Source organism: Melanostigma gelatinosum, assembly GCF_949748355.1.
Source record: "Melanostigma gelatinosum genome assembly, chromosome: 11".
Lineage (NCBI taxonomy): Eukaryota > Metazoa > Chordata > Actinopteri > Perciformes > Zoarcidae > Melanostigma > Melanostigma gelatinosum.
Genome location: NC_136644.1, coordinates 17,749,062 through 17,772,200, shown reverse-complemented (window position 1 = coordinate 17,772,200; position 23,139 = coordinate 17,749,062). Strand labels below are relative to the sequence as shown.

The 23,139-nt window shown below is 42.3% G+C and overlaps 1 protein-coding gene across 1 annotated transcript; it reads left to right on the top strand.

Moving 5' to 3' along the window:
• Nucleotides 1–625: 625 nt before the first annotated feature.
• cxxc4 (CXXC finger 4) lies at nucleotides 626–22,877 on the top strand (the record flags this gene model as incomplete). Its single annotated transcript, XM_079278125.1, has 2 exons — nucleotides 626–1,444; nucleotides 22,833–22,877. The coding sequence occupies 2 exons, from the start codon at nucleotides 626–628 to the stop codon at nucleotides 22,875–22,877; spliced, it is 864 nt and encodes a 287-aa protein (XP_079134251.1).
• Between the last annotated feature and the right edge of the window lie 262 nt (nucleotides 22,878–23,139).

The window sequence follows — 23,139 nt, the reverse complement described above, 5'->3', positions numbered from 1 at the left end:
GAGGTAAAAATCTGTGTGTTTGTAGCTACTGCTGTCATAATCTGAATCCTGGTAGGGCTGTAACTTTTCAAAATAGCGATATTTTTGAAGATTCAATTTCTATGTTTGAATGGAATGTACCCTCATCTATTAAAATGTATTTATTCATTCTGTGAAGTAGCTGATTGGACTTTCTTCAAAATATGTCGCAATACTTTGACAAGACATCTAAAAAAAAAAATGTTGAAAGTGTTGCATCTTCTTGAAGCATGCTAATTCTCTACCCCATTATAATAATGGCATGTTGGTCCGTCACAGTGATCAGGTTATTGTCACCATGAAGATCAGTTCTGACTGTTTGTGATAGTTCCATTAGGAAACGCAGGGCGTAAACAATGTGCCAGAAGATTCTTCAAATGTTCAGCTTTTATCTTCAGGGAAAACTTGAAGCAGGGAAATGAAAATTTGATTAGAATGAAAACATTTGCCGCTTTCATGTGTAACTATTTTTGTTTGTTTTTCCGCTTTTAGCACGGGAAAAGATAAACCAGGATGGTAACGCACTGTTCGTAACCAGCTCCAGTTCGTCAAAGGCCGCTGTAAAGCTCACCCTCTTCTCCTGAACATTGACAACCGTTCTTCAGCCATGGCTAACATAAGCAATGCACTTTGCATTGAAAACATACAGAATGCAGATGTGTCTCTCTTACAAAAGGATACTCTTCAGGATGGTGGATTAAGCCAGCTTTTGGATTATAACGCAGAAATGGAAAGGTACAGGTCTTTTGCTAACTTTTATAAAACCAATGGGGCATTTCCACAGAAGATTGCCCGCATCACGACGCCTATTTTTCCCAGTGCTAGAATTGGCATGTCCCCTTGGAACTGCGATAACGCCATGCTCTGGGGAAGGAAATCAGCGGCAATAAACCCTAATAGGACCAGCATGCATAGAAATGACTCCCAGAGGCCGGGGAAGCCTGGCGTGCTGCCAGAGACGCTGCAAATGGCAAATAATAATTTCCTCTCTACCTTATCCCCCGAACACTGCAGACCTTTAGCAGGAGAATGCATGAACAAGCTGAAATGCGGCGCTGCTGAAGCAGAGATAATGAATCTCCAAGAACGCGTTGGAACTTTTTCCGCTATCCCGGCTTTAGGGGGCATCTCATTACCTCCCGGGGTCATCGTCATGACAGCCCTTCACTCCCCCGCAGCCTCAGCAGCCGTTACAGACAGTGCGTTTCAAATTGCCAATCTGGCAGACTGCCCACAGAATAATTCCTCGGTATCCAGTGGAAACCCAGCGAAGAAGAAAAGGAAAAGGTGTGGGGTCTGTGCACCCTGCAGGCGGCTAATCAACTGTGGTGTCTGCAGCAGTTGTCGGAACCGCAAAACGGGCCACCAGATCTGCAAATTTAGGAAATGCGAGGAGCTGAAGAAGAAGCCAGGCTCGTCGCTGGAGGTGAGAACCGGGGCTCTGCTTCCCCTTCTTTTGTTATTATCCCCTTGCACTCCAAAGCATTAACCTTTTCATCCAGTCACGTTCTAAGCCCTTGAAAATTGTTTCCATGCCCACCCATGCCTGAACATCCCCCCGGCTTCTCAAATCTGCCTACCCGCCTAGCCTAATTGGCAGTAATTAGGGGTGTTTGTGTGGAGCGCAAGCTGAGCTTGGCTCAGACACCCCTAATTGCTGCCAGTCAGGCTGGGCTGGAACGCAACCGAACAACCCCGAGCTTGGCTCAGCTCCAAGCAGGGCTGGGAAATGGTTTTCAGCAGAGAGCCATCCCTCTCTACACCCGGTCATTTTAACCAATTATGGAAACCGTCTCTGGATGGGGAGAATCAATATCCCACAAAGCCTCAGCCTCCGACCACCAAGAGATGGTGAGAGTAATGGCAGGGCTGCTGATGGCGTTTCTCAAAACATACCCAAGTTTTGTGTGTGTGGTGGGGGGGGGGGGGAGTGAAACACCCACAACGATTCTCTCCCACTGATCCTCTTTGAATTGATTGTGCATATACAGTAGGGTTGAAAGGAAATCATTTTATATTATATTTTGTCATTATGGCCAATCAGGGATTAATATGGGGTATGATACATATCACGAAGGGTGCAGAGTCTGAAAAAAACATTGTCTGAAAAACACATTAAGCGCTGGGATAATTGACAAGTAGCAGGAGGCTTCATTAGGACACAATCGGAGGGCAGTTTGGTTTTTAAAGGTTGGTTTTAATAGATTTATTTAGCAGCTGACATTTCGTTGTCAAAGGCAAAGGCAGAGTATGAATGTTAAGTTTCAAATGTGGTTCTCTTTACCCCGGGAGTCTGAACTTGCTCACTGACTTAACATGAGCTTGTATGGATGAGTCGGCAACAAATGTCACCTGAGGGCCTGATGATTTGCTCATTAATTAAGTGATTACATGGAGGAAAAAGAGGTTAATCATAAAATATTACCCAATCTACTCATGGGAAACACACCATGTTTGGATTCCTTTGTTCATTATGAATTTGTGTCATCAGATTGTCTGATTCTTGTTTGAATCCATGAGAGATTTTTTTCCAGGTGTCCATTTAGGTGTGTTTTTCGAATGTTTTATAATGTTGATATCACCTGTGCCTGCTTTGTAGTGATCAGGAAATACTGGAAGTAGATTGAGATTGTACCTGAATGCAAATGTTCTTGACCCAGTAGTGCTGTGACATAACATATTATTATTTATTCATATGATTCTCATAATTTATGTCTCATGTACTCTCCAATCCAGTGCTACATGGAGCACTTCTGTCAATTCAATCCCAGTCTGACAGCATGGAATCCAGTGCTAATATCCCTGATTAAAATCTTCATAACTTTGAATGATTTTGACGGGAGTGCCAAGAATCAAAAGCTTTTCCACTTTGCAACTGAAACAGAAACTGCGGGACTAAATTAAGTCTGATTGTTACCTCCTTAATCCAAAAACAGTGGGTCAGTCATATAAACACACGTTGTGCAGAAAAGCATTGCTCATCTAGATTTATTCCATTTGGTACATAGTGTCATACTCAATTTCGTAATTTAGTTAAAATCACATGTTAGACCAAGATGATACACAGCATATGTGAGCCTTTTCATTCAGTGTGGAAAACTGTGACGCAGGCGATTGTATGGGGAAACCAGCGTTTCAGAGGTTAAATAAAGCGGTCACCGATGGGTTACAGGTCGGACGTGTAAAGCATAGAAGTGGCAATCGGAAGCTCGTTTAATGTTGACTCCGTATATATCGTGTACTAACAGGTGTCCCCAAACAGGTGTTGAGGAAGCTGGCCTCACATTCATAATGCATGGGTAGACTCACTTTTGAAAACATCCATTTAAAAAGACGGTTAGAATTACCAAGGGCGTGAAAACCCCTCAAACAAATCCACACTTGCAGGTAAAAGCTCCTTCACTGACTTCAGTAATTCATATTATGGACTTCTCCAGCAAGTAATTGTTATTTTTGACTCTGCATCTGTAATTACAGGCACACCTTCTGCTGCAGAAATGGCTTTTGGGTTTAAGAGGCATCTTAGAGGTGTGAAGTTGCACTCTTGCTTCGACAAACTTTTATACGTACATTAACAGGGAGTGCTTATTTTTCACCTTGTTGGTGGTGCTAATGGTCGCTCACAAGCTGAGTGGCATTTGAAGTGTGAGGTGTAAGTTGCTTAAGTAAGTTTAGAAGGAGAATTTACAGCCCATGTGTGCAAATTCACACGTGAACGGCAACTTGTATGCACACTCTCACACACAAGCATGTACACAAACACACTCTTACCACGTACTCGCGAACAAACACAAACACACAGACACACACACACACACACACACACACACCAAACATGAGCAGAGTGTACCCTTTGCCTTGGAAGAGACGATAAGCTACTGGCAGCCAGTTAGATTTGGCTGTCAGTGTTTTCCACATGGGAATCACCCTGAACTAATTATATCTTAAGCAGCGGTGGAAAATGCAAATCAGAATTTTACTCACACCCCTGAAATCGGAGAGCCAATTTAATCTAATACCCCCTTTAATTTAGCGCGCTAATGCAAGGCCCCAGAGAATTGCCCTGTGTCACTGCTGCAGATTCTGCTCTCTCTCTCTCTCTCTCTCTCTCTCTCTCTCTCTCTCTCTCTCACTCTCTCACTCTCTCACTCTCTCTCTCTCTCTCTCTCTGTGGCTCCAGGATGGATTAGTCTGGCAGAGGAATCTCATCTAACCTAACATTTCCCGAGCAGTTACCTTTGCGTAGCTTGAGCTCCGATGGCTCAAAGGTCCTTCATTAACTTTCAAATGCAATAATACTCATGTGTGGGTAAGCTGAGTCTTCACCTCTGTTTACCTCACCTGTTTACCTCAACTTCACTGATTTCTGCAGAGAGATTCGTGAAAAAAAGGCTGTAGCCTTTTCCTAATTTCTGTAAATGCAAAAGTTATGATTGCCAGCTTGTGTTGCTCAATAAGATTAACTTTGTGGCACTAACATTCACACGTGTATATGTGTTGTTCTAACCTTTTTGGCTTGAGGCCTTTTAAAATGACGCGGTGTCTAGTTCTGACCCCTCATCATAGTCATGACCCAAACAGTGATTTTCCTTCTCAGGTTGTTTCATTTGAAGGATAAGGGTTGTGTGCCTGAAGAGGTGAAAGAAAAAAGTCCGAAAAATTGAGCATCATCTTGTGTTAATTATCCTGTGATTCTTCAGATTCATCTTGGGACACCTTAGGGTCTTCTAAGGTGCTTGGGATTCAATATCCAACAAGTGGCTCAATGGTAACACTTTAAAATAATCGAATAATCTTTAAAAGCAAAACATGTTCTCACTTTAGCTTCACGGTGAGGTTAACGATGGCTTTTTAGGTCAAAGGTAATGAAACAAGGTTATTCTAATTTCGGCAGGTTACATTCCAAAATCTGTTTGGTTTCAGTTTATCTGGGAATTATTTCATATGAGGCTTCCTTTCATTAATAGTTTTAAGTATGAATTATATACATGTATAACAAGTATTCCTAAATTTATATTATTCTCTTACCCAGAAATCTGAAGAAATATACACAAACAGTTCCTAGAGGTTATACTTTACAAGAGTCATAATGACTTTAATTAATTGCTAAATTAGGCTTCATACATTTATTAAAGGGCTTTTATAAGATGAGTTCAGTACAATATTTGTCGAAAGTCATATAAGTTTGTGTCTAGTTTTTTACTGTGTTATGCAGTCAGACATTTCATTTAATAAATATGACAAAAACAAAAGTCTGACCCGTGTAGTGAAATCTTACAGGTCACTTTCAAACACATCCAACCAGACTTTGAAAACACTTGAACCATGTGGATTTGAGGTGTACACTCTGCATGTGTAATTCCTGTTTGTTTCAAGGTTTTGCTTGTGAATGACTCAATAATGCAGACTTTCCTGTAGGAGTATGCCTACAGATGTCTCAAACCACATCCTCCATAACTATACTATTTGATAGAAACATGATCATAAGACTCCAAGAGCTTGCTGGGTTGTTGACTATATTGACAGGAACACTTTGAGCTAAACAGCACCTCTGTTTTTGACATTCATATTACAAAAAAAACAAGTCAAAATCCTTGAAATAAAGACATTCAAAGAGGCTTCAGTTTGATTGGTATCATAGAACGGTGTCGAAAAAGTGAACAGATTCCTCCTTTCAATAAACAAATGTCAAAGGCCAGCGTCAAATCTTTTGCAAGAAAACAGCATCCGAGTGTAAGGGGATTGTTCTTTCTCTCTCTCTCGCTCTCCCTCTGCTCTTTGTGCAGCGTTGATATGACTACATGAAATGGGTGAGATGAAAAGGTGGCACGGCTGCCTAGAAACCTTTGCTATTGTGATAAAAGACAAGGCCCAAAATGGTATGAAGCAGGACCTTCAGGAAAATAGCTTGGATTCAGCCTTAATGAGAGCACGGGCGCCAAATAAGCAATGGCAGCCAGGTCTAATTTGTTTTAGGTGTGCTCGGAATAGATAAGGACAAATCTGTGGCCTTCACCCCTCCCCCAACCTTTGCCTCCCTGGAGATAACACTGAGTGCTGCCAGCCAATCTCTGTGGGCAAAGGAGAGGGGGTAAAGAAATAATAATAAAATATTTTAAAAAACGAAGAAGGAAAAGCCTGAGGGACAGACAGTCTTAAGATCTGCAGATCTCTAACTTACTGGATTTATTCAAGCTTTAAAACTGCAGATTAATTTGGTCGCAGAGGTCTGGGGGAGTGTGGAAAAAAAGAAAAGAAAAATGAGGCCGTACGCCGCCGCGCATCTCAACCTAAAGGGCAACCTTAAGCTCCTGTCAAGACAATAGGATTTTGCCATCTGAACCACGATGCAGACCGCTTAATTATACACATCTTCCCTGCAAGCTACCCTCAGCTGCTTAAGAGCAGGGGCCCCCTTCTTCATTGTCATGCCCTTTTTCCCCTAGATTGGTCGTGCCGTGTGGATTTTCTGTCAGCTTCCATTTGCGCCGAGTAGCTGTCCTCCTCAGGCCGCTGTTGCGCTTGGAGAGGCACAACCGCACGGCACCGTTAAAGAATTCATCGTTTTTTGCCACTGCCACCAATTAAGGCCAAAGCGTAATCGGAGGCGTCTGGACGATGGCCTTACATTATGTGGTCTGTCGCCTCCTCTGCCCCCGTTTGATTTAATATCCCTGGTTCAGTGGGGAAAGAAAACTCATTGCCATTGTCTTTATTATAGTGCGAGGAGAGAGAGAGAGAGAGAGAGAGAGAGAGAGAGAAAGACATGAGGGTGGAAAGCAGCCGACAGAGGACGGACAGCGTGAAAGAGCAGGTGCGGGAGGACGTTAATGTGTTGGCACTTTAAATTTTAAACAGATGAGAATCAATTATTGATGGCGACTCTGGCTGAGAAGTTAAAAGGTATCTCGTCATTACTGAGAGCCTATATGAAAAAGTGTGGGAGAAAAGTCTTCAGCAAATGCATCATGGGGTTTCAATGAGTGCAGAGTATTGCAACGAGTTGTTTTTGTTCTCCACAAAAATACTTGTATGTGTATAATATTGTGTGTTTTGGCTCTAATGCAACAATTTGTACAAGGCCCTTTCCATTACAATTATATTGCCCTAATTGAGTAAAATGCAACAAAGCTAGTGGCAAAATGAGTGACTGAACTGAAAACGTGAAGAGCCAAATCAGAAAAGTTGTTCTTGAACATGGTATTCCCCATTTTCAATCAGCTTTTACTAAATTTCTCCAACAGGCATGTTGCTTCTTCCTATGAGGCTCGGTAATACTCTCGCTAAAACAGTTGACAGGAAAAACAAACGGCAGCAAAAATACCATCTTTCATTCATGCTTCAAATTCATACTCTTTCCATTCAGTTCTGGTTTAACCGATTCAAACCGGACTTTTGGTCATGGGTAAATACGATACCTATAGTTTACTGTTGTACAAGACTAAGATTTATAATTTCAAGACTTTCTGCTTTTAATTGTATGTGCAACACAGAGATTGTCAAGCGTTGACAACTCACGGCATCCTGTTGAACTGGAGCTTCAACAGGACAGGACAGGACAGCGTGAGCGAAGTCATGTATTTTCATCAGTTTTGTTCCGGCAGTGAATTTAATCAACTTATGGGAAGTTAATGCATTAACCCCCATGCTGCGACCATGTATGTATGCATGCAATTAAGAAGACTGGAATTGATTTCAAAGAGAGCATCAAGTCACCTTATTTCATTCTAAGGTGTTCGTGCTTCGTGCTGTGGGTCTGGTTGACATGATGCTTATTGTTGCCTAAGATGAGGACATTACCCTGACGCGAGGAATTCACTGACAATAGAGCAGCAAATCGAAGGGCCCCATCCCATCACCGACGAACGTTTTTCTAAAGCATATCCTAAGTTTTTGAATCAATCTCTTGCCTTCCGAGAAGCTATCTGTTTGCCGTGACTGGAAACTGGTCATGAACAGAATCATGTAAATGTAATAGTTTCTTGCACTGCAATTTCCAATTAGTTGTTTATTTGACCAAATTAATTTGAGGTATATTCAGGTGTATACTATAGATTGAAATTTTTTTTTTTGTGTTGCTAAACCATTTAGATATTAAATATATTAAAATATATTAAAAATATCGGACTGCGTTTTCAAACATTATGAATGGAAAGAGTCACAAAACATTAATGATTTTGGTTTACTTGTTTACTTGTGTCACTGTATGAAATTCCGGTGATGTGGCTCCTGTCTTCTCTTTGTTTACGTTTGGATCATACATTGTGCCTTTTGAAAAGTTTTTTTCTTTGGCAGCAACTCTTAAACCTGATTTTGTCCTATATATGCAGTATACATAGTTTGTGTAGAGTTGAATGGTTAAAGTACAGAAAAACATCACAATGGTCCTTTAACGCTTTCATTCGTAAAGCTACTTGATGCAGGTTACACTATTGAGCTGCAAAAGAAAACGAAAACTCCAATCTTTGTTAACCTCATTGTAGTTGCCAAACAGATGAAATGTAATATACAGCGCAATAAAATTGCAGGTCTGCAGATGCACTAATGAGTTTATATCTACAGGCTAAAAGGCAGTAAGTGACAGATGGCTCCGTGCCATTCATCCAAGAAAACTGGCGTGAAAGTGAATTTGTGAGTGACAACTGGTGATGGGAGAAATCGGTCAATGTGGTTTAAGCGTCTCAGTTTCTGCAAGTCAAATCCTCGCATGCTGCCACCTCCTCTATTGTGGCTCTGCTCTCACATCATGAATATTTCATGGCAAGCATCTGACACCATGCCCAGAAAGATATTTCAAGGTTTTCTTCTTTTTTTTTCCCTGATAGAAACCCTGGGGTTAGAGAGTGTCACAGAGGCGTGAAGTCAGTCTGTGGCCCCCGGGCGAGGGATAGGATTTATGATGCACCAGTTGATGACATCAGGTGGATATTTTCATTCCTGAGCGGAGAGCCCCTTTGTCCTCCACCACTGATAAACCATCGAGCTGTTCGCTGTTTGTTGTCACTCCTCTGAAGATCTGGCTGTTGCGTTCTGTTGAGTATAGAGAAATGATTTCAATCTGCTCAGAGTGCAAGCTGTGTCTTGACAAACCGGGACCGGTTTCTCCGTCTGATCAGCGTGGAGCTGGAATGTCGAAGCAGGGGGGAGTCTGCTTGGATTAGCTCGCTCTTAAATGCTGCCTTTAGCATGTTACATCGCAAACTGGCTTTCTCCTGACGATATCTCGCTTGTTTTTTTTCGTCTTCGTCAAGTTTAACTAAAGCCTACTTGTGTAATTCCTTATGTTTAGTTTGCTGCAAGTAATCTATTAGTTTTTTTGACACTAACTAGATTAATAACTAGATTTTTTCCTCTTAGGGAGGTTATTATTTTTTTCCACATGCCTAAAGGCAAGGCAAGGCAAGTTTATTTGTATAGCACATTTCAACAACAAGGTAATTCAAAGTGCTTCACATAAAACCATTAAAAGCATCAAAACACAAGGCAAAAGAAAAGGAGATTTCAAAAACAATTAAAAAACAGTGTAAGAAATAAAATGCAGTAGTAAAATGCAGAAATGCAGGAAATTGATTAATATATTAATTGAACGTGGTTCAATTGAAGGCAGCAGCAAACAGAAAGGTCTTCAATCTTGATTTAAATGAGCTGAGGGTCTCAGCAGACCTGCAGCTTTCTGGGACTTTGTTCCAGATATGTGGAGCAGAAAAACTGAACGCTGCTTCTCCATGTTTAGTTCTGACTCTGGGAACAGAAAGTAGACCGGTCCCAGACGACCTGAGGGGTCGGGATGGTTCATAAGGTAGCAGCAGATCAGAGATGTATTTTGGTCCCAAACCATTCAGTGCTTTGTAAACCAACAGCAGGATTTTAAAGTCAATTCTTTGTTGGACAGGAAGCCAGTGCAAATACCTCAGAACTGGAGTGATGTGGTCCACCCTCCTGGTCTTAGTGAGGACTCGAGCTGCAGCGTTCTGACGGATTTTTTACAGAGACCTGTAAACACACCGTTACAGTAGTCCAGTCTGCTGAAGATAAATGCATGGACAAGTTTTTCCAAATCCTGTTGAGACATAAGTCCTCTAATCCTTGATATATTCTTCAGGTGATAGTAGGCTGATTTTGTAATTGTCTTGATATGGTTGTTCAGGTTGAGGTCTGAATCCATAACTACACCTAGATTTCTGGCTTGGTTTGTGGGTTTTAACATCAGTGACTGAAGCTGAGCGGTGATTTTCAATTGTTCGTCCTTGGTACCAAAAACAATTACTTCTGTTTTATCTTTGTTTAATTGAAGAAAATTCTGGCACATCCAGTTGTTGATTTGTTCAATGCAGTTACCCAGCCCTTGTATGGGATTATAGTCCCCTGGTGACATAGTTATGTCGATTTGTGTGTCGTCTGCATAATTATGATAACACACTTTGTTGTTTTCCATAATCTGAGCTAGTGGAAGCATGTAGATGTTGAACAGAGGGGGCCCCAGTATTGAACCTTGGGGAACACCACGTCATTTTAGTCAGCTCTGATGTGTAATCAGCTACAGACACAAAGTATTCTCGGCCCTTCAAGTAAGATTCAAACCAGTTAAGTGCTGTGCCAGAGTCCCACCCAGATTTTTAGTCTTTCTAGGAGTATGGCATGGTCGACCGTGTCGAATGCAGCACTGAGATCTAGTAACACTAAGACTGAACTTCTGCCATTGTCTATGTTTAAGTGGATGTCGTTGAAAACCTTAACAAGAGCAGTTTCAGTGTTGTGGTGCTGTCGAAAGCCTGACTGGAAAACATCAAAGCAGTTATTTACGGTCAAGAGGTCGTCAGCTGTTGGAAAACCGCTTTTTCAATTATTTTACTTAAAAATGGGAGGTTTGATATTGGCCTATAATTTTTCATCGTTGCGGCGTCTAAACTAGCTTTCTTTAGGAGTGGTTTAATAACTGCAGTTTTTAGGGCTTGTGGGAAGACACCTGAGAGAAGGGATGTGTTTACAATTTGTAAACGATCAGTGGTCATGCAGTTTGAAATATTTTTGAAAAAGTGTGTTGGTAGAATATCCAAGCAGCAGGAGGATGACTTCAGATGTTGTATGATGTCTTCTAGGCTTCTAAAGAGCTGACTTCACAGTGTTATTGTATGTGTATTTCAGCTAAATTAAATACAACCAAATGAAGACTTACTTCCTACACAGCCTTGGACTTTCCCATAAAGTATAAATGCATTAGCACAGTGGTTTCTCACCTTGTTTGGCATATGACTCTTGGAATCAGGCTTCTCCGAAGACGGACGTGAATGTCTCTCTGAAACTACGCAGCGAAGGGTGTTATGGGTACCTGTAGGTCACACCTCCTAAATCTCAACTACGCGTTGAGCGGACCTGCACGTCATGCAGGTTGATTGACTGATTAAATTATCGGTAGGCAGGTTCGAAACAGAGCTGAACACGGGCGTATATAGTCTACACACAAGTATAAAATGAACGGTCAAACCAATGTGTAATAATTCCGTCTTTGAAACAAAACAATGTGTAATTGTGATACTCTCTCAACCCTTTCAATCTTGTTTTTTGCTTTATTGGAATAGTCCTGAAACGGTAACATTTTCCAGAGGTAAAAAACTAAGATTAGTAGCAGAATTATGTTTTTGCTGCTTTCCACTCCTGTTACTCATCTCGCGTCCCTCAGATTTATCTTGTGACTTGTAGGCTTTTTCTTTAACCTTTATCTATTCTGTGAAGTCTCTCTGAGAGCCCAGCTCTCTTTTGCAGGAAACACCCCCTCAATCAGACACGTTCACACCTGGAAGTTGCCCAGTACAACCACAGTGTGACCTGCTGGCCACTGAGCAGCTCCACTGGAGCGGTTGGGTTTAAGGGTGTTGCTCAAGGGCACACCACCGGTGCTAATGAGGCAAGCCATGCGCTGTTTCTTTAAGTTTCCCCTCACACATTTAAACGTGACCTATTTTTAAACTGCCACTGCCCACTTTGTACTGCTAATTTAATCGAGAAGGTTTCATGTCCATCCAAGTCAAAGACATGCTCCCACTGTGAGTCTACCAACACAGTCGATGAGAAAAAATAATCTTTAGTTCCGAAACAAGAGGCTCCTAAAAATAGCTCCTCCCACTGTAATACTCTATTGTGGTGACCCTGTATCCTAAGTCTTATACCTTTGATGACTTGTTGCAGGTCAAGTGCGCATTTTAAGATAAGAGTATCTTCTCTCATGTTTATGTCTCATGTCAATATCAACAGCTGTTGCTTATACAATCTGTATAGTAATTAGCAGACTAAAGCCACTGCACTCAACAGGTAAAAATTGGCAAAAAACCCTTAATTTTTGACTTAATTGACATTTTTGTTCCTCACTGAATTTGATGCACAGATTGATTTAACTCCATTATGAGGGTGCAATTAAAGATTCAACTGTTTGCATTTTCAAATCCTAACCTAAATATTATGTTGATTTACAGTAAATATGCAGAGCTCTGTATATATAGACCTTCTGAGTTTAAGGGCTCCCACACAGATGCTGAAAAATCTGCTCAAAACAAGAAGGCCTGTTCCTACTTTGCATTTCAATTTAACATTTCAGAGAACTGGCAGCATGTTGCCTCGCTTAGCCCTCGCTTCGTTACACCCACGTCGCTTCTCGCCGTGCTTGCTGACGTCTTACGCTGTTCAAAGGGCTGCAACTTGGCTGAGAAATTGGGGATTTCCATACCAGATCCCTCAGGTATCTACACACTCAAACACGTGTCCTGCTCATCTTACCCCTCATTCCACACTTCCGTCCTGCAACACCAGCCCTTCTAGCCGCTCACACTGCTCCGATTTCCCGTCTCGGAGCTCAATTGACCTCGCTGCTGGAATTTTTTTGTTTTGTTTTTCTCAGAAATTTCAGCAGCACCTGAAATCTTCTCCGATGTCTCCAATATAGGGCTTGCTCCCAGAGGAGAGTTAGCCTTGTAGCAGCCCTGTGTAAAAATTGCTTTACTTGGACAAGGGTACTTGGGTGAAAGCTAATTGAAATGGAGGCCGGCACTGCTGTACTTAGTAGCAGGACGGCTACAGACGGCAGCCTCTGACCCAAGGGTGCTGCCTCGGTATCTTCCTACGAGGGTCGGCTCAGCTTCCGTCTGTGTGTGGGCAGGGATTTTTCTATGCATGCTAAATGGAAGAGGCTGAGCACTGTTACAGCGGCAGAAAGTCGCTCCCTTTTTAGCCTAGATACCTCTCACACTGTGTGAGCTCGTATTCTGTGTTACAGGGGGAGGTTGTTCTAACTTGGCACTGAGTCGGTGTTAATATTAAACTACTAGACAATGTGAAGACATTAAAAGAAGAGATGCATCTCAAAGGCATTGTCTCTGCCATTGCTCCTTATTTTGATGACAAATGCTGATTAATTTCTGGACAAAAACCTCTTGAGTATAAGCATTAGTTATTCATGCAAGCAAGTTCGAATGAAGACGCTTGTAAATATTTAACCAGTTTAAAAACTTCCAATCTGCTTTGCAAAATACATTTTGAAGGAAGCAACTGTGATATCCTCGATCTGCGGGTCAGAATGGATGGTTGGGTGTACAAATCACATGATTTTGGGAACTGCATCTCCTGTGTTTGCCTATTTACCTGCATATTGAAAGTCAACACATCCCATCTCTTGTTTTAGTGTTGATTGACCGGCACATTTATGGAAGGGAAAAAACATGAAATATGTTGACAGGAAACATTTTGTAAGTACCTTGAGTATGAACATTTTTACATGGGGAATGAGCGCTTTGCATCAAATAGCATTTAGACATTTATTTGTTATATGGATAAAAAGAAAAAAATATAATGGAGCTGCAGTATGTAAACTACCAAGTCCTTTTATTTAGCATTTATAAAGAGTATATAAACATTTATGGTTCATAAAACACAACACCGATGATGTAAGGAGATGTATATATATCTGCTAACATCTACATAATAATGTGTTATAAGCCTTTTAATAAATGTTTGTCTCCCGCTTTAAATGCTAAACGGGGGACTTCAAGGTTCAATTGGTAACTTTTATAAAAAATAACCTTTTATCATAGTTGCTAAAACTGTCAATACATCCTAACAGCAGTGGATGAGACAGATAATTCGTAAAGAAATCATGTTCCTCTGCCTCCTCTTAGTGCTCCTCACAGCAATCATGCACGACTCCACCACGCCCAAAGGAAAACAACCAATCAGAGCAGAGGAGTCTCTCACGTAGCTGTCAATCACTGCTCATGAATTCGTACCAAATTGTCAAACTGATCAAAGCAGCGTTGATCAAATAGGAATCAAGATGTTTGTACTGCGTTGCCTATTTTTGCACCAGTCAGTGGGCGGAGCATGGCTTTGGCTCGTCTGTTTTCAAAATGGTGGTAGGGTCACAAACCTCTCCTCTTACAGATAAACAGCACACTTAAATGCATTTCTGACAACATTTGAGGCGAGAAATAGGCTCTACAGTACCAGAAACTTGATTTCTATTTGAACGGCGCGGCCTAGTTCGTCAGTTTGATCAGAGTTCACAAGCAGTGTTCGACTGCTGCGTTAGAGACTCCTCTGCCCTGATTGGTTGATTTCCTTTGGGTCCGGTAGAATCTTGCGAATGCCATGATGAGCACTAGGAGGAGGCCGATTTTATCACAGATTATCTGTCTTAAGTACTACTATCAGGCTATAGGTACAAGCAACCTACTGAACCTTTAAAGTGAAGTGTTACTGTCAAATATTTTCTTTCATTTATCATTAAAATCCAATTATGGCTTCTTGTGGTGATCCTACATGTTGACACTACACATGGATACTGACACATCTTCATAGTCGAAGATGACGTCATTAACCTCAATGCTGAACATTTAATGAAAAACTTAACAGGCATCCAGGCATTGTGGTTTAGGTGCCTACTTTGTAACTGAGTATCCCCTGTTCGATTGCAGCAGCTGACCTCGTTGCTTGATGTTTATCTGTCTCCCCGTGTGTCAGGTCTGTATCTCAACTGTCAATATCCAATAACGTCAAGCAACATGGTTCACATATAGGTTCTGGACAGGAGAAGCTGGATAATATCCCAATATTCGAAGGATAAATGAATATTGATCGAACGCAAGTCAGAAATCTGGAGGAACAATACTGTCAATGGTTTGAAACATTTAAGCATCGTGCACTTTAGGCCACGCCCCCATCAGTGATCCCACTAGCTTAGCAGGTGTTTTGCAGTCAGCAGCCGATAGAGAACATCTGCTGTGACATTACTGATGGGGGGCGTGTCCAGAGGAAATCAGTCAAACATCTGACTCTTTCCATCAACACTGACCTCATAAAGGGACTAATTGCATTGCTGCCCCAGTTACACTGGGCTCCTTCCATCCAACTGTCCACTCAATGGCTCCCACAGCGTTTGATAAAAAGTGTATTTTCTGAAGCCACTGAGCCTTGGCCCGTCTCACTGCAAACCCACTCCTATGGAGGGCTCGTAAAATATACGTCCTACAGGAATACCGCATTGTAATTACATTCCCCCATTAGCATACGGATGCTCGGAGTCACACTGCACTCAGCCTCCAGCAGCACTTTGCCATATGGTCCGTCTGCGCTTCTCAGGCGATATTTGGCAAGACTCTTGCAGAAGGTCAAATATCAAGTCAGAGGACTGTGCCAGAATTGCATCTATGCTAATTGCTCCCTCTCTCGCTCTCTCTCTCTTCCTCTGCTCCCTCATCCATCTCACGCTCCTCTGCTCCTCGCTCTTTTCCCTCCCTCCCTCCCTCCCTCCCACTGAAGTAAGTAATCTGCTTTAGGATGTTTCTGAGATGGAGATGGATTTGGATTTCCTTCGCTGCCCCTCAGCCTAATCTCCCCCCTGTGACCGCCTCTCCCTGGCACAGCTCTTAAGAACACCATCATACACAACCCCCCCCCCCCCCACCCCCCCTATCCCCACTTCAACCATGCCTAGTCAGCGAAAAACTCCAAAATTCCTCATTACTCACAAACATCCGCAATACACTTAGCTTGATTTGCTCGCATGGACGCCTGGAGCAAGGCTGTGCCTTATATTAAAAGATTGTAGCTGGTATTTCAGTTTTGGAATGCTATCACGACCCTGGTGTTCTCGAGTTATTTGTCTGTGTGCATAGTGTCTCGAGCATATCGATGTGGGGCGGTTATGTGAATACATATGCTATTTAGAGGAAAAATAGGTTAAAAGAAATAGCTTAGGGTATTCAACTCAATTTGGTAATATCGCAGACTTAAAGTCCTGCAAGGATAATTGAATACGCCAATGATCTGTGCAGAATATGAGCATTAAACAATTGCTTATAAATGTCTGCAAGGGTAGGCAATACACAGAACATGTAGCATCAACCTTGTGTTTTATAGGCCAGTTATTCTTATCTCACGTTGATTCTTAAGGGAGTGAAATGTTGATGTAAACATTTGAACTGATTAATGATTGAATACTTATGAACACTTTTAAAAAATTTAAATCATAATTATTTTCACTTGTAGATTAAGTTAATTAAGTCCAGCTTATATGGCACCTGTGAAAAATGAATGTATGGTATGAGAGTGCGTTTGTGGCGTATGAAGTGATGATGAGATGGTTCCAAGAAATAAGAAATAAAAAATAAGAAATATTTGAAATAGTTGAAATAGAAATTGAGATTTGTTTCAGCGTCTTCTGAAAAGTCTTCAGCATTATTTAATTTACATAATACGAAGGAGAACTACAGTCACTGTAACTGACAAAATAACCACATTTCTGTGCTTCATAATGCTATTATAATTTACTGCAAGTTGTACTGTGAAAGTTATGATCTGAGGGAACTGTGAAAAGATGTAACTGCTATGTGATAGTGTTTCAAACACCGTTAGCTGTGAGCATTTTGTAGGATCAGCTAAAAAATAGTATTTGTTTTTGCTGCATGGCTATGAGTCAGTGTTGTTGTACCAATCCTTCCTCAAAAGTCATATTTTAGTCCCAATACATACTTAAAGGGAAAACAGCCATGTTGAAGTCAACCTATGAAAACGTTAACTGACCTATAATATTATAATTATTTTATATTTGGGTTGAGGTGGTTTTACCCATTGTGATGTCCAGCAGGTGTAACTGTGCTTTGCAATACAGTGTAGAACTGCACATTAAAGAAATGACTTGGCCGCAATAAGCCACAAAGCAAGACGATTATTTCATCACAGCAAATTCCTATTCTATGACAGTCAGTTTACTTGTTTACTTATTATCAGCAGAATTAATGTTATTGATGATTCAGTCGATTAATCTAACACTCAAGGTGTAAGCCATTGCGCAGTGTGTTTGCGTTACGTTGTTGTGACGCAGGACTGGAGGCAGAGTGGATGACTAGATGAGTGGTCTGTCCGTGATAGCGGCCTTGGAGAGGTACCTTTTATAAACGGCATTGGGTGGCTAGAATATTGGCTACAAGCTTCAAGATGAGATTTCAACCCCCACCCACCAACGCCTGTAACGGTGCAGGTGATGGATTGCTATACCTTCCAGGTTTGAGCTTGGCAACGCCCCAATATTCCTGCAGAATAAAGTGACAGGCAATATATAACACATCAGTTAAGGCTGACTGCACCGCTGCAACTTTTCTCCCCCCCCCCTTCCTTAGACCTGGAGATCGGCACTGAATGTTTGACTGGCTCCCTGAGTCCTCCTTCCTTGGCTCTGACGAAACATGCTCTTTCCTTACCCCTCTTTCCCGTCTCTTCCTAGTTTTGTCTGCCTCGCCACCAGTTTGCCTAAAAGAATAATCGAAGGCCCTGCATGTTGCCATTTTTCAGGTTTCAGGTTTTGGTGGGAAAAAAAATTAAGAAGAACAGGCCGACCTGGTTTGCACACAAATTTCACTTGCAGTGGTGATGCTGTGTGAAAAATGGAATTATGTCCTAAAAAAAGGTAAGCGTCCAGACAGCTAGGGCAGTGTCAAATGCAGTTTGTGTGTCAGGGGGGGGGGGGGGGGGGTGGGGGCAGTGTTTTTTATTTACATATATTTTGTTTGCAGCCTGTCAGTGCGCATCCAAAGATTTGCGGTCATGAAAAGTGGCCTGGTTCCCGGCGTGCAAGTTAATAAATAATGGGTATTGTCAGGGTAATGTATGGGCCACGTGCTATAATGAGCATTCTGAAACACATCAGCACACTCTCTCACAGGCTGCTATTCAACCTGCCCAGTGCCACCGTCTCTCCCTAAGATTCCTCCCTTCCTTCTCCATTTCTGTCTCCCCCATATCCGTCTCCGCCCTGCTTCTATCTGTTCCATCTGTACTCAGATTCTTCTGCCACACTACACGTTTTCTTCCAGGATACTTTCTCATCTCCAACACGTTTTTATTTAGTTGTTTATCTCAGAGTATAAAGAGATTCTTGAGAATTCCTAGACTGAAAAATAGAGGGGTCTAGAAGGTTTGTAAAGAAAATTCCACCCGCAATTATGGCGAATTAAAAGTTTTATGATGTTATGCATGCTGGTGTGTGTGTCCGTGCTTTGAGTGTGTGTGTTGGTGGGAGGGAGGGGGTGGGTGGGGGGGGGGGGGGGCTCTGTGACAAGGCTGGCTGGAAGCATAGAGCTGAGGGTTAGTGCCAGACATGTCTCAAGAGAAACCGGGGCACATTTGCAATCACCCCGAGTTCAAAAGGGTAATTTATTCACAGTCTGTGGTTAAAGTAGGGCTGCTCAGAATGCCAGTGGGATTCTGCCGGGAAGCAGAGTAGTAGAGACACATTATTTTCATTTTACCTCCCCTTCTTTTTTCCCCCCCTGTCTCCCTCTCCTGCTTTTTCCCCTCATCGTCCTCTTCATCGCCTGTTGTTGTTTCTGCGAGCCCTGTGCGGCGTCTTTTAACACACGCCGGCGAGCATATTTCACTTTTACGCTCATCCGCATTGACGTCTCGGTGCTGATTGAATTTTGAGGCGCTGCGGCGTCTGCCATTATCATCCTCATCGTCTTGAGTGGTTTATCTCTGGCCACAGCTCAGTGTCATGCCAAGGCTGCAGGGGAAAGGAGGGCCAGGGCCAGGGGGGTTTGGGGACTGTTCATGTTTTATTCTTTGTGTTGAAAAGATAGGGAGGATTGGCCTTAACCTGGGTGTTTAAGATTGCGGTTGGTGGTTTATGTTGTGTGTGCACGCATGAGCCCCGTGCAGAGGTTAAAGCAGCATTTACAGACGCTGCTTTGGTCCGGTCGGTTCGAGTCTTATTCAACGTCCTGTCTTTCTACTACCTCGTCTCAATCAGCAGACGACGTGGCTTCAGCATTAACTGCACCTGCCAGGTTCAGTTAGGATCACAGGGCGTCGTGGCTGCCCAGAGACCTCACACTGCCTCTCTGGAATCAGCAGAGAATTATTCCACAACGTCAGTTTTACTGTGCCGTTATCAACGAAAGCCACCGGCAGACACTCAGAATACACTGCCTACTGTGCTGGTGTGGTGGGGTTAATTTGAGGTCTGGAGAAATCTCTTCCTCCTCCTCAGTCAGTTCAATACTCGGTCGTGTGCATTCATTGCCAGAGCGGGAAATTGTCTTTCCCTCGGTGTGTCGTTGTAGCCAGCTTGTTATGTATGCTCTGCTGCAGAGGCAGCGGTGTTGACGTGAGGCTGAGCCGCTGCCACAGCGTCGTGATTTGAGGTGAAACCTTGGTGTCTTTCCCGTGTCCCTGGTGTAACGCTATCAACCCTTACCTTCTCCCCACCTTTCTCGCCTCTTCGTTCTCCCTTTATCCATTTTATCCCTTTCTGTCTCTCCCTTCCTCCCTGTTGTTTCTGTATTCTTGTCTCTTTTTACACTCCCCGGTGGTTGATGGAGTGATTTTGAAGGTGTATGATGGTGGGGGAGCAGACAACGCAGAGCTGTGCTAATTGAGCCTTCTTTGTGCCTGGTCACTGCAGTGTGCTGAGGCGAGGAGGCCCGGGAGTGAATCCAAGCAGCACTCAGGAGCCCCACTGGATCGATAACACAGGAACTTAACAAAACAGAGACATGCCGAGTCCCCAGATCAGGGTCATTATTGTCTCTGGCAAGCCGCACTTCCACCAGGGACTGATCAATGTGAGAATATGGATCAAGATAAACACCTCCCTTTTCTCTCCTCTTTGCCTCAGCTCTTAAAGCATCACATTCTAGACCGTGAGGGCAGAGCTTAAGGCTGAAAGTGCCTCATATCAAATGAGGATGTGCACACCATATTCATACCATTACAATTGTACAATTGTGCCTGTTGCCCTCTCTTCCTGTGCCTCTCATCGTTGGCTCACCGTCGACACGTTAACGGTTCGAAAGCGGTTGTAACGGTCGACATCTTAGCTAACGGTGCTAACGGCCATGAGCCATGAGCTAACCAGTAGGGCATGCTGACATACACTAACATGCAGTAATATGTACTGTGTTTGTTGGGGTTCCCAGGCTGGGCCTCTATGTAAACGTGAAATATGCTGAACTGCAGATTAGTCTCATTGTCTTCCAGGCTTTGCGTCTTTTTGTGTCAATTTTTGTTGCCACAAATTGTCACCATGTAACCCCTTTTATCAGAGAAACATTTATTCAGTTGTCAGTTTACTGGCTACACCTAGTTAAAGTTAATGCAGTCGAATACAGCAGTCATGCAATACACCCTACCTTCATTTTAAATGTGGTCAGTTTTTCATTGAAACTGTTTGGGAGAGCTGTTGATTCAAATGCATGGTCATTGTGGAAGCTTCAGTTTGTGATGCTGTTGAATGGTATTGCATTATACTGTCAGGTGTTTTCACTGCATTTATCAATTAATCAATGAGGGTATGCAAAATAACAAGGGGACCTGGAGGGAAACAATGGCTAAAGAGACGTATTCACTGTTAATCTACAGTAGCCACATAGGATCACAGCAAACACATTCAAATTGATCAATAAAATGGATTTTTCTCAATGTTTTCTGGGGTTTCAGGTGATTAGAAAACTCACAACGTAACCATCGTCAAATCGGGCACCTTTGTTTCATGCCACTCACTCATCCTTTCTGTTTTTCTCACTATCAAATATCTTAAAAAGCAGAAAGTACATGGAAATGTATTCAAAAAAGCCTAAATACTTCCCAAAACAAGAAAACACAATTAATAGCTCTACAGTGACGTAACAAGGGGGCAGGCGTCAGCTCATCGCAATTAAGCAAAAAGGAAAACATCAGATCTGTGAGAGCGTCTTGACCCTTCAAAACGTGATGGTGTTTCGTTTCATTCGGGGCTTTAAATTGGTGATGATGGTATCCTGCTGTTCTGGGTCCCTCCATTATTCACTTGGAAGGATAATAGCAACTGCTTAATGTGGTGTGAAAAATGGTAAATGGTTGCTACAGTGCACACAGGCACCTGTCTTCATGGAGTTTAGGTTCCCTCCCTTCAGAGAATAGGAAGTCCTAAAATCATCGAGGCATCATCTGCTGTTTGATACCTAATGACTGCACACTTGTGATTATTAACCTTACAGCTAGTGTGACTTAGGGCTCATGATTTGTCGTTGTTGTTGTTGGAGGTTTGATAAACACAGGTGTTTCTTTTTGACCAATTTGTAAGTATTTCCTCTCTTGTTTACATGGGAGATCTGAAACAGCTATTTATGAAGATGTTAGTTGTACAACTGACAACATTTTCTAAAGGTTCCAACTCAAATATAAAAAAAGACACACCACAAAAAAGCGTAAAGTATTAGCGTTTGAGAGAGGCTGTAATCAGCAAATCTGTGGTATTTTAATTCTCAGTAAAAAATGTCTTGAGCAGCTAATTAATCATCAAAATTGTTGCTCATAAATTTTCTGCCAATCAACTAATTGATTAATCTGCTCGTTGTTATAGCTCTACTGTTATGCATAAGACAGATCTCCCCACACTGTATAACTGTCTATTTTTATTTATTTATTGTAAAAAAAAATGACATATGATCATATATGAATCTAGCGAAAGTTGATCTAGGTTAATACTAAATTATTGCCCATCCCTTCTGTACAATGTAAATCATGCTTACATCTGGTCAATCAACAGTATACGCCCGAGTGTAGGAGTCTGGTCCTAAAGCTCTCATCAGCATGCCTTTAAGGAGCCACAGATGACACTTTGCATTAAAATGTCAAATTGCCCTCCACTCAGACTAAAGTGATTTTAGTTGTGATTATGCACTATTTCTCCCCTGTCAACAGCGCGAAAAAAAAAGAAAAAAATCAAAAAATGTGCTAATTGGTCATGGGGATTGGTGGAGGACTTCAGTATTTTGTCTTTGACTTCCAAATGAGTTTGGGAAAGGAGAGGCTGTCACTCTGCCATAGAGGTTTTGGGGAGGAGGAGGAGGGGAGGCTGCTGGCGCGGGCTCAAATTGAAATGATGCACTGTTCCCCCTCACTGCGGCTGGAGCTCGCAGTAATTAAATGCCTCATTGTTGCTTCTTGGGAATTTGTATTGAATATTTTATCCAGTAATGATTATTTGGGTGTGGGTGGGACGTGGATGTAATCACCTTGGCTGGCTCTTTGATGAAATACTTGGTTTGGTGGTTGGGCTTTATAGTCGCTTTAAGTGCCCTTCTGGGTTTTCTCTTTACTTAATGTCCATTGCCATTTCAAACTGCCGTTATCCTGGTTCTGATTCAAATACTATTGATTATTGTCTTCCAAATTGGCCTGTCATTTCTGAATGTGTGTATGCTTCTCTTTTTGTGATTGACAGACATGACAATGGCATGAACTTGAAATCTGGAAATTAAATTGTGTCCTTCACATTTTGTCTCCCATAGAGGACGCCGGTCAACAGCGGGGAAGCTTTTCGGTGGTTCTTTTAGAGTGGAGAGCCATGGCTGCCCCATCCAGCCGCAGGAGGGCAGGTGGGACTCTTGACGCTCTGCCAGGAGCTCCTGATGGGCTCACGGAGCCCAACGCGCCCAACACATTTGGGGAGGACGAGAGAAGAAAAGTGGACAGACAAAAAGATAAACGAAAACATAATGGTGTTGTTTTAACTCTGTAATTTCCTTTTCTGTGTAATTATTGTACCTTTTGACAGTATCATATTGTATATTTTTGGTGTCTATAAATGTGTTTTCA